Source organism: Cloeon dipterum, chromosome 1, assembly GCF_949628265.1.
Source record: "Cloeon dipterum chromosome 1, ieCloDipt1.1, whole genome shotgun sequence".
NCBI lineage: Eukaryota > Metazoa > Arthropoda > Insecta > Ephemeroptera > Baetidae > Cloeon > Cloeon dipterum.
This window is the reverse complement of record NC_088786.1, coordinates 21,864,408-21,875,473: the sequence shown is the minus strand read 5'-3', so window position 1 is coordinate 21,875,473 and position 11,066 is coordinate 21,864,408. Positions and strand designations below refer to the sequence as shown.

The 11,066-nt window shown below is 37.8% G+C and overlaps 3 protein-coding genes across 5 annotated transcripts; all 3 read left to right on the top strand.

Annotated features, from left to right (window-relative positions):
• Positions 1–218: 218 nt before the first annotated feature.
• LOC135934252 (uncharacterized) lies at positions 219–2,458 on the top strand. Its single transcript, XM_065475852.1, has 7 exons — positions 219–607; positions 902–1,053; positions 1,110–1,387; positions 1,443–1,628; positions 1,684–1,847; positions 2,002–2,112; positions 2,167–2,458. Exons 1-7 carry the CDS (start codon positions 532–534, stop codon positions 2,433–2,435), a joined length of 1,236 nt encoding a protein of 411 aa, XP_065331924.1. The 5' UTR covers positions 219–531; the 3' UTR covers positions 2,436–2,458.
• A 688-nt stretch (positions 2,459–3,146) lies between these two features.
• baf (barrier to autointegration factor) lies at positions 3,147–4,765 on the top strand. Of its 2 annotated transcripts, none has more exons than XM_065475856.1 (3): positions 3,147–3,274; positions 3,549–3,692; positions 4,113–4,765. In XM_065475856.1, the coding sequence occupies exons 2-3, from the start codon at positions 3,567–3,569 to the stop codon at positions 4,257–4,259; spliced, it is 273 nt and encodes a 90-aa protein (XP_065331928.1). In that variant the 5' UTR covers positions 3,147–3,274; positions 3,549–3,566; the 3' UTR covers positions 4,260–4,765. The 2 variants fall into 2 exon arrangements, with proteins under 2 accessions (XP_065331928.1, XP_065331929.1); XM_065475857.1 differs by lacking the exon at positions 3,147–3,274 and adding an exon at positions 3,345–3,367.
• Positions 4,766–5,121: 356 nt separating this feature from the next.
• On the top strand, positions 5,122–11,002 carry Cka (Connector of kinase to AP-1). Of its 2 annotated transcripts, none has more exons than XM_065475849.1 (11): positions 5,122–5,401; positions 5,800–5,903; positions 5,957–6,118; positions 6,187–6,559; positions 6,619–6,736; positions 6,790–6,932; positions 7,000–7,345; positions 8,613–8,780; positions 8,842–8,972; positions 9,033–9,234; positions 9,290–11,002. In XM_065475849.1, exons 1-11 carry the CDS (start codon positions 5,171–5,173, stop codon positions 9,457–9,459), a joined length of 2,148 nt encoding a protein of 715 aa, XP_065331921.1. In that variant the 5' UTR covers positions 5,122–5,170; the 3' UTR covers positions 9,460–11,002. The 2 variants fall into 2 exon arrangements, with proteins under 2 accessions (XP_065331921.1, XP_065331919.1); XM_065475847.1 differs by having other exon boundaries at positions 6,997–7,345.
• Positions 11,003–11,066: the final 64 nt, after the last annotated feature.

Genomic DNA, 11,066 nt, shown 5'->3' with positions numbered 1-11,066 from the left:
GAAGGACCATAAATTAAGCCACTGATAAATCGAACGCGAAACACGAATAAATCGCTGTCATCTATGTTGAGCTGGTCTGGCGAAGAATCAAAAGCAAAGTCCGCAAAGTCAAATAGTGAGAAGAGAGCGGCTTAAAAGATCAACTCTCGCGCCATCTCTTAGCGAATCAGTGAAACTTTTCAATCAACCGGAAAGTGGAAGTGGAAATACCGTCAATGGCTGTGGTTGTTGGGATGGAGGAACGCAAACATTGAAGAACTTGGAATTCGGAACATGGAATCGGAATATTCGGATTCTGGATCGGCCCCCGCCCACTCAGACAGCACAAAACACAAACACACGTCGCGAGGACGAGCAGCAAAAACAGAATACAACGCATTGCACACGTTGTGTACAGCATTTTCACCAAACGTCGTACTGAAATGTACTGAAAGTACTATAAGACAGATTGACAGCTGACTGAGCCGCTGAGCTGTGGAAGGCTCTTGAACCGCTTAAACCTTAAAATCTGAGGATTTAAACAGCGAAGCCATGGAACTTATATTAGACAATCTTGATGCCAAGGCACCAGCTACAAGCACCATCAAATGCAACTTGTCAGCAGCTGGTAAATGCGAGGAATAATGTCAATTAACAATATAAAATTCAAAAGTTTACATTCTGCACAAATCGAAAAAAGTTGTTTCCTCATGTGAAAAAATAAGAAAAGTGTTGCTGAGTATTTATTCCTAGATAAAAATTCGTCAGTCAAACTTAAAGATTTGTCTTGGAATAATTTCTACTGGCATAATTTTGTTTAACAAATAAATTTTTTAGACAGCTACATACATAGTTGTAAAATCAAATCAATTCTTAGTGCTAAGGAATTAGGGTCATTAATTTGATTTTTGAATCCTTTCAGTTGTGAGAGACCTGAAGAGTAAATGTGAGGAACTTAGGAAACTGATTACTTTGAACAAGGTTTTCAAAGTTGAGGTTAGCTTAGTCGATAAGCTAATTTACAGAAACTCCAACCGGCTGAGACTGGACCTTGGCTTCCGATTCTTCCGAAACGTTTGTTTAACTTTTTAATTCAATGTGATGCACTACTTATTGGTACAATTTTTCAGATCAAAAGGTTTTCCACGAAACTAGAACTTTTGAACCTTGAATTGGTGCTTGAAAACTTTATGTCTTGTTTGCCTGAAAGTACTTTCGGGCCATCGTTTTACCTTCCGTCTTGCCAGATGTTGCAACACCTTTTGCACCAACTGATAGCGTTTGTGGTCATCTTGGAGAAGATAGTCTTCTACTCTGAAAAATCTGGTATTCACTTCATTGAGAGAATTAAATCTGGTCACTCTTGGTCAACAGCTTCTGTGTTTCTCGGAGCTGCATCTCGAGTGAAGTAAGAGCTGATACCATCATTTTTGATTGATTCAATTTAAATTCAAATTCTGCAGTCACGTTTGTTCGAGGCTGAGCTGGAAGTGCTGCAAACAGTACAATGGGCTAGCTACTGCATTGGACTTCCTTAAGCTCTCTGGGCCCAACTGGACACCTGATGGGTTCCAATTCCCAAAATCACTAGAAGAGGCCTTGTGCGTGGAAAATCCTTTCAAGATGAAAGAGAAAATCTCCACTGAGAGGCAAGTGAAAATTGTAGTGTTTGTAACTTAAAATATTAACATAAAGAATCGATAGCTCCAAAATATTCAACTTGGTCGGAAAGACCGCAGAAATAGATGAAGATAATGATGACGTTATCCAGTTTTATGATAGTACAGCGCAATCTGAACAAACTAGGGATGCTTGCGAGACTTCTGAGGATGTTAAACCCATACTAGATGTCACAGAGGACAAAGGAGGTAGATAGATAAATGAGTTATTTTAAATGAAGATTGAGAAGTAAAACTGACAGTTAATTTATTTGAGATGTGTCTTCTACACTGCTTAGGGGGGATCAACAAGACTCAAAAAAATATTCTCCTGAAAATTTAGGTGTGCGCATATATTTTTCAGAAATAGTCCCACGCCATGAGGAAATAGTTGTCTTTGACCACGTTAAAAAGAAAAAGAAGAAAAGGGGTCGATCTGAACCAAAGCAAGTAGAAGTTGTTGACGTCGAGGATGGTAAAATTTCAAGGTATTTTATTCGAATATAAAAATCTTATTAACAATTTGCAGAAACAGCCCAAAAAAAGAAACCACGAAGAGAGGCAAAGACTGAAAACAAGATGACAGGATCAATGGAGGAAATGATTGACCGTATCAACTGCTGCTCTTCTCTTGCTAATTTTATGAAAGTGATTTCTGATGCCAACAACGAATCCTATTCATCGGCTAGAAGACAAGTAGCTGGTATCTTGAAAATGTTGAAAAAGAAGCCAAATGAAGTGGCTTCCATCAATCTTTTAACGAGAGCAAGAAATGTATTGAAATCTGTCTTGTTGTAACAAATGAAGAATAATTTTTTTAATATTATTTGAATATTAATTTGGCCTTGTCATAAATTCCTAACTGTAAAATACTAAATTTGATAATTATAAATTATAAATCATTTGAGAAAGGTGACACAATTTTTTATCCGTCTCAAGCTGGAAACATGACATTCATCTTAATATGATAAAATGGAATTTCAATTTTATAAAGAAAAATTGAAGGATTGATTCTTTAATCTTATTACATTTTTGAATTTTACTGACAGCGACGATTGCCAGTAACTTCTGACAAACGGTATAAAATTTGACATATTGCTGAGTCAGCGCCTTTTCCCAGTATCCTTTGACAAAGGGTTGGATTTTGCATCAATACTCAAACTTGAGCGATATTAATGCTCAAATTTGTGTTTCAATGTGAGGAAGAAAATTTTCAATATTCTGTGGTACGTTTTATTAACATACTAGTATGAAGATTGGTCTGCCACATCCAGATTTTTTGTACAACACGTTGCGATTTTTCATATTATAAAATAAAATATTCGTTTTGCAACGCGCATTAGTCTTAGAGACTTAAGTCGAGAGATTGTTCATGGATTGTCTATAGATATAAAAACCATACATTATTCCATTTATGAGAGTATTTCAATTTACCGCCATCACTTATATTTAATTTGGATTACTTTTAGTTCTAGATTTCTGCCGCTCTCAGTTTATTACAATTTTGTATAAAAAATGTTTGGTGATTGGCGCTAGTGTTCCCATCACAGCGCGTGTGCCCAACCAACCAACGGCTGTTAAAATTGAAAACATAAAACGACAAACGACATTTGCGTGGTTGTTGATTCTTGACTTCAGTAAGTTTTGCATCAGTTTTTCGCACATATTGATTCAACTAGATTCCAATAAATCTATTCTGTCGGGCTAAGCACATCTGGCATATTTAACATGTCTGTAAAACAACTCACGTTACTTCTTACGAGACTCAAAATTTTCGTTCACCGAAAGCATGTTTTAAACTAGCAATCACTTCACACGCCTCTTTTTCGAACACCCAAGCTCACTTAAGAATTTTTACGTTTTCGCCAGCTTGATCAGTTACAACTGACTCATACTATACGTCATTTTCAGGTTTCTTTTGGTTGAAAAATGTCAAGCACGTCCCAGAAACACAAAAACTTCGTCGCAGAGCCTATGGGCGAGAAGCCTGTGACGGAGTTGGCAGGAATTGGTGAAGTTCTGGGCAAAAGACTGGAAGGAAAAGGATTTGACAAGGTGAGAGCGGTAGTTTTCAAAGGAATCTAGGCTTCATCCTCAAAAATTGTTGATTCAAAGTCATGTTTTTATGATTATGTACATATTACTGTTTGTCACACGATAAAATCTATCTATAATTAGCGGCAAATATTCAAACTGGTATCTAGTATCAGATCTATACTATGTATCAATTTTGGCAACAGAGGCAGAGGTGTCATATAATCAGAGATTAGGATCTGACAATCCTTTTAATTCAATTCTTAGGGCGGTTTAACAGGATTTTTGGCCTCATTTTTGACATGAAATAATTGCCTCTTTACTCTAGAGGAAACAACAAATTATCATTTTTTAATGTACATTGATAGCAATCATATTTAGTTGTTGTCAATTTTTATGCTGTTTGAGGTTGAATTGAATACTAAATTTACTTTGTTACAGGCATATGTTGTTCTTGGACAATACCTTGTTCTGAAGAAGAACCAAGAACTATTTGTTGACTGGCTAAAGGACACCTGTAGTGCGAATACCAAGCAATCCACTGACTGTTACAACTGCCTAAATGATTGGTGTGACGAGTTCTTGTAAACCTCTTCAAAAATTGTATCAACTCTTTTTAAGCAGCTTGTATTATTTTATTCTTAAGCACTTGGTGTCTAACTTACAATCTCATTCTCTGATGTAAGGCATTTATGCATGTGTAGGGGTACAATACTTCGTGGTCTTAAGTTCATTCATGTCCAAAATGATTTCAACATTTAAGTCTTAATAGATGGTCTGCATGGAAATGTATTAAAAATTATGTCTTGTTGCCAATTGGTCAACAGCATCTATGAAGTTTTGCTTGCGCTCTAAGCAATTGGAAAAAGTCGCAGTTCTAAAACCTTGAAAAATGTGCAAAAGATATGGCATAATATACATAAAATCATTTTAAATTTCCTGCTAGATTCATCCTTCCTTAATATCAGGTTACTTCAGGATCAGGTTTCTTAAACTTGTTCGCCCTTGAACTCTTTGTGAATTAAATGTAATGTTATCATAAAAATAAAATTGACATGCGCACTATCATTCTGTGCTTACAAATTTGAATATAATTTTGCACGATTGTTTTATTACATTTAAAATTTAATGTTATTTTGTTAAATTGGTGATAAACAAAGGATAATTTGAAAATAGTTCTTATATTATTTGACAAAATTGCTTCAATTTTGTTCTCTGCTTGAGAGTGTGAGCATCAGCACCTTTTCTCACAACTCTGACATGAAATGATTTCCCGCTGAAATTCAAATTTCATACTTTAGGTTTCATGATATTATAGCTAATAATTTTTAGGGACGTTATCAGGTACACGCTATAATAAATTTTAAGTAATATCATTCAATTTAAAATCCATGTGATATCATTCAACAATTTCGACGAACATCTGTCCAGCATCGTTTTGACTAGCGTTGTAAAAATTAAAGGACGAGAAGTTTAGTAGCTGTAATGGCGGCCATGTCATGAAGGTGCCTGATTATTATTATTTGCCTGGGATGGAAGACAATTCGTCGCAAAATCACAATGGACAATTAGATCCAAGTGGAGGTGGCAATGTTTCCAACAAACAAAACGACGATGGAAGTCAAAGGACACAATATTCGATACCGGGAATTCTGCATTTCATCCAACACGAGTGGGCAAAGTTCGAACTGGAAAGATCGCAATGGGAAGTGGAAAGAGCCGAGCTTCAGGTAATTTTGTCACTCGGTTTTGCATAATTTGCATTAGACAGCTTGATAGTTTAAACATTGTATCTTCGTTTTCTCTACGGGGCTTTGTCTGGAGGCCATGGCGGTGTGTAAGGGGTGACGTCTGGGCATCTGGGAAAAGTCAAAAGCGGAAGGCGTTGTCCCTTGAAAGGCGGTCATCAGTCGATTTTATCGTCGAGTTTGCACCTTTTAATTGTTGATTGGCGATTCTCTTTTATCTCTCCGCGGTCTTTGACACGATGCAAGTACTGGAAGATAAATTAGACTGGTAGAACAGCAACGCCATTGTCCGGTTTGGTGTTAATGAGCGTCTTGTTTTTCATCAGCCATTTTTGTAAACAATGAAATAAATTGAGGGTTGAAATGGGTTTTGTTCACAGGCCAGAATAGCGTTCCTCCAGGGAGAAAGGAAGGGACAAGAAAATGTCAAAAGCGATCTCGTGAGGAGGATTAAAATGCTGGAATACGCCTTAAAACAAGAGAGGTGAACATTGATTTATTTTTATTTTACAAATTTGAATAAATCCTCATTTTCAGGGCAAAATTCCACAAACTTAAATATGGAACAGAGTTGCAACAAGGAGACATGAAACCTCCTGTTTTTGATGATGTTGTGACTGATGCCAAGCTGGAAGCAGACGCACCATTCACATCTGTTAGCAACATCAGTTGGAGGCAGGGCCGCCAGTTACTTAGACAGTAAGCTTTGACTTTGATTTCAACCACTCCACTAACTGTCAGGTACTAATTTTATGGTTTCGCATTAGGTACCTTCAAGAAATTGGTTACGCCGATACAATCCTCGATGTCCGTTCAAACAGAGTGCGTTCACTCCTTGGCTTGAACAACAATGCTGAATGTGAAGAAAACTTGAACAATTCTTCCCCGGCAGTCAATGGCAATGAATCCTCAAACAAACGCGCCAGCGAAACCCAAGGCAGAAGAACCCCAGCTAAAAAGACGCAATCCTCATCAATCACCGAAGCTATGATTTTGGACACAGAAGCTGCTGTAATGGCCAATTTTGAGTTTCTTTCGCCTGATGTTGATATGGATGATGATGATGACATGAGCGATGATCTGGAAGACCAGCAAGATGATGAAACAGATGATGTGAAAACGGCCAAGCGGAAGAACAAAGTGCGTCTATCTGTGTTTGTTGCCAGTTTGGCGTTCTAACGCTGCAAATTGATTTTCAGTGCTTGATGATGAACGAGGGTCTTGCTGATGACGTAGACGCGGAGGCTGAGGAAGTTCTGAATGAGCTGAACTTGCTCACTGAATCTGAAGATGCACAAAATGAACTCCGTGCTCCAGGTCTGTCAAGCTGGGTGTATTTTTGACGTTGAGACTCACGGGTGGACTTTCAGGTGGTTCGCCAAGTATGGGTTTTGCTACGAGCTCAAGAAGGCCAATGGGCGCCTTGGGGGATGATGAGGGGCTGGACTCCTCACTGGGTCTGGGTGAATTGGCACAGCTTACAGTCAATAATGAAGCAGAAGCAGCTTATGATGTAGGTCTATTTATTTTATATTAAGTGACAGCGTGCTTATTTAGAGGAATTCATACCTTCTCAGCAGATTGCATCCAGTAAAGAAGCTTATCGTAAGATGTGGAACGCAAAGTACACACTGCGGAGCCACTTTGACGGAGTGCGCGCTCTTGCTTTCCACCCAACAGAGCCAGTCCTCATCACAGCTAGCGAGGACCACACGCTTAAACTGTGGAATCTGCAGAAAACCGTGCCTGCTAAGAAGTCAGCTTCCCTCGACGTGGAGCCTCTGTACACCTTTAGGTCACACACTGGTCCAGTCCTCTGCCTGACTATGAGTGGCACTGGCGAGCAGTGCTACAGTGGTGGGCTGGATGGACTGATCCAATGCTGGAATTTGCCCAGCCCCAACATCGACCCTTACGATTCATTTGGTAAGTCCTTTTGTTCTAGAATTTTTTACCTATCCAGTCTACTCATCAGTAGACCAGCCTAGCACCATAATCAAAATAATAGTCAATGCAACTCTTGAATAGAGACAAAAAAGGCAGTATATGGATAAAAAGGTCTTGAATTTGAATTTTCCATTTTTTTATGACATTTTTGGTGTTTTCAATCGAAAGAAATGGTGACTAATTGTTACCAATTTTTGTACCATTAATGTACTATTGAATTGGATGAGAATAAACAACAATAATTTTGAACTGAGTAGAACTGCTCAGGCACTGAAATATATTCTGAATTAAGTGCCAAGTGCCAGGAGCTGTATTTGATGTGATCTTGACCTGTTAAACTAATTGACTCATTTTGTGTGGGCTCTCACCGTTACACTCTAAAAATAGGACAAATTATGCATAAATATTGCTATTACCTTTGGCATTTAAACATTTTTTCAATTTCATCACTAGTTGCAGTTTAAACCAGGTGTAGACGCCTTCATGTTCAATAGATCAATAGACACTTGATTAGGTTTTATACTTTACCAATATTTCAAATATTTGGCCTGTAACCAAACATAATTTTTGGAGAAGTCAAGGTTAATTAGAGGAAATTATATCATTCATGCTAAAAAATACCACTTGATTCACAAATAATATCATTGTTCAACGCTATCTTGAGCTGCTTTCTCTTATACAGTGCAAAGACAGTTGCCAAACCTTGATGCGTCTGTTGTTGTGTTGAGAACTACATTGATATTATGTTGACATCCATGATCAACAAATCAATTTTATTGTTAAATCAACATGCCTTAGACAATTACAAAGAAGTGAGGTGTTTTAATTCAGCTGTTAATTGCTGCAAAAATTAGCCTGGTTAAGTTAAGATTTAGATACACATGTGAATTGCTATATTTTTTATTTCAATACTTACTTAATTTTTAAATGTTGAATTTAAATTAAGCTTATTTGGTGTATACAGCTGTTTATTCTTATAAAAATATCCTGCTCAACTAGTTGAGCTAGACACTTCTAAAGAAAAACGGAAAAATAAACAGCTTGCAACATACCTCAAGAAAGCTGCATTCAATTTCAACTGAAATATTATGGCAACCTCGTATGCTAGTGCCCACTTCAATACATTGGCATCTATCAACAGTAATACTACTTCTTACTATTGCAACAATTTTTTATAGAGCGACAAAAACAGCAAGCTGGCAAATAGAAAGGTCGTATTAATGAATTTTTGTTGTTGTGATTTCAGACCCCAGCGTACTCACTGGCAGCTTGGTTGGTCACACAGATGCAGTGTGGGGTCTCAGCATCCATAACCAACGCATGCAGCTCCTGTCATGTGGCGCTGATGGACTCGTCTGCCTCTGGTCCCCTCAAAACAAAGTTCCACTCCTATCTACTTTCTCTTCTCCAGATGGTGATTGCGTTAATCATATATAAACTGGCTAAAATATTACTGTGCACCCTATTCCTTGTAGATGGACAGCCAACTTCTGTAGACTTCGTTCACAACGAGACCAATCAAATGGTTACAGCTTACAATTCGTCCCACTGTGTAATTTACGATTTGGAGACAGGAAAACCTGTCACCCGACTAGAAACCAGTCAGGTAATGTTCTTGTCTTGGCTATGTTTCGACAAAATGGGCTAATAAATTTTTATGAGGCAGGCTGAAAACATTTCTCAAGATAAACAAATCAATCGAGTCGTGACGCATCCAACTTTGCCCCTCACCGTCACAGCTCACGAGGACCGCCACATCAGATTCTTCGACAACGTTTCTGGGAAAATGGTCCACTCAATGGTGGCCCACTTGGATGCTGTCACCAGTCTTGCTATAGATCCTAACGGTCTTTACCTTCTCTCAGGAAGTAAGTGGCTTGGCAATTGGTTGATCATGAGAAATTTATATGGGAATCTTTCCAGGCCATGACTGCAGTATAAGGCTGTGGAATTTGGACAATAAAACGTGTGTCCAAGAAATTACAGCTCACCGAAAGAAGTTTGATGAAAGTATCTATGACGTTGCCTTCCACCCTTCCAAGCCATACATCGCAAGTGCAGGAGCAGATGCATTGGCCAAGGTATTTGTGTGAAGCGCTGTCTTCTGATGGCACATCGTTAAAATAGAAACTCGTCTGCGTCTCTTTTTCGTCACGATATGCAACCGCATCACTACTTAAAAAAAGAAACAAGTGAATAATGATTTCCTGTTCTAATCCAACCTCTGAATGTGTAGATAGGATGGGAGGGCCATCAAAATCACATCGGGTTTGCCGGTAGGATTAGAGCTGCTCTATAAGAATGAACAAAAGTATTTATAATTAGAGATTTACTTCCCTGAGGATAACATGTGTACATTATTTTCTTCAGCGATTAGGTCAGCCTGTTTTGATTGCCTTATTTTCCTTTAACACCTTATACTCTAGGGAGTTTTGTAATCTGTCCGCGACATTGACGATTTTGATCCAAATTAAAGTAATAGTTCTGTGAAAAAAAACTGAATGTGTAGAAATTTTTGATTCAATGTGTTTTTGCGACATTTCAAGTCATCGTGACTGTATCTTCTTAAGGCAGCTGGGAAAGCGTGCTGCAGTGGATTATACAAAGTGAAATTGTCCGGGGGGATCATCAAGTAATGTGTTGTCCACTCATTTTACTTGTTTGAGATGTGTCATTGCTATACGAGCTGAAAGCGGACGAGAGGACAGAAAAATTGAATGTAATCATTGTCAAATATTCTGCAAGAGAGAGGCAATGAGTGAATAAAATAAAAAGTAATGAAAATCATTACTCCATTGTAAAATTGTTGAGTTCCATGTATTGTAGACGGAAAGAAGCCAGTGCTGAGATTATCATAACAAATGAATTATCAGTGGATGTTTGTTAGATTTCTGAAAGGTTGTGTGAATGGAGCCGAGTTTTAACATACACACACACCCTGTAGAAACAGACATAAACACGCGCACCCTGACACTCTGTATAGTAAACAAACACAGAATATAGATCTTGGTTAAATAATACTTTCATTTGCAGTCTCAGCTCCTTTTCATGGCATGCATGCTTGGAGATGATTGTGTGTGCGACCGTGCGTTTGCAGAATTTGCGTATATGATTGTGTAGCTTCTTTCAGGTAAATTCTGCCAGCTGCACTCTTAAATTTCTACCGAATTTGCGTCTTCTGTAATAATGCTTCTCTTTCTATAACTAGGGAGTATTTTGATTTATATTCTGCAATATTCTGTGATTAAGGGAGTCATCAAATTGAGCAGATTTAATTTTAGCCATAACTCAAAGATTCTTCAAATTTTCCAGAGTTTTATTGCGAATTCATTTTAATACTCTCATGTCTGTAACGAAGTAATCATAACATATAATTTATAAACAAAATACTACTCCAATTTTTATACCTTTACTCACTCTATGAATATGCATCAGATGACATTTTGATGTAGTTGGCAAAAGAAGTGTCTGAACATGATCGGACAGGTCACTCGAAAAATCATGGGTTCGTGGTGCCATCGTTCCCTGTTCTTATTTATTATTTAATTATGACCAACTTGTAAATTATTGCAAATATCTTACTATAATGTGAGTTGGTATGCGTACAGGTAATAAATGCAAATAATAAAATCATCACTTGTGCTGTTTGTTTTATTATGTACCGAACTAACCGCATTGGTTTGCTGCAAGTGGTTGGGTT

What these genes read in the sequence shown, in the direction of transcription:
- LOC135934252 (XM_065475852.1), top strand. Translation starts at nt 532, where the DNA reads ATGGAACTTATATTAGACAATCTTGATGCCAAGGCACCAGCTACAAGC. An exon ending in ATGCAACTTGTCAGCAGCTG is followed by an intron (nt 608 to 901) that starts GTAAATGCGAGG and finishes GAATCCTTTCAG; the next exon opens with TTGTGAGAGACCTGAAGAGT. An exon ending in GAGAAAATCTCCACTGAGAG is followed by an intron (nt 1,629 to 1,683) that starts GCAAGTGAAAAT and finishes AAGAATCGATAG; the next exon opens with CTCCAAAATATTCAACTTGG.
- baf (XM_065475856.1), top strand. Translation starts at nt 3,567, where the DNA reads ATGTCAAGCACGTCCCAGAAACACAAAAACTTCGTCGCAGAGCCTATG. An exon ending in AAGGAAAAGGATTTGACAAG is followed by an intron (nt 3,693 to 4,112) that starts GTGAGAGCGGTA and finishes ACTTTGTTACAG; the next exon opens with GCATATGTTGTTCTTGGACA.
- Cka (XM_065475847.1), top strand. Translation starts at nt 5,171, where the DNA reads ATGAAGGTGCCTGATTATTATTATTTGCCTGGGATGGAAGACAATTCG. An exon ending in AAATGAACTCCGTGCTCCAG is followed by an intron (nt 6,737 to 6,789) that starts GTCTGTCAAGCT and finishes GTGGACTTTCAG; the next exon opens with GTGGTTCGCCAAGTATGGGT. An exon ending in AAGCAGAAGCAGCTTATGAT is followed by an intron (nt 6,933 to 6,996) that starts GTAGGTCTATTT and finishes ATACCTTCTCAG; the next exon opens with CAGATTGCATCCAGTAAAGA.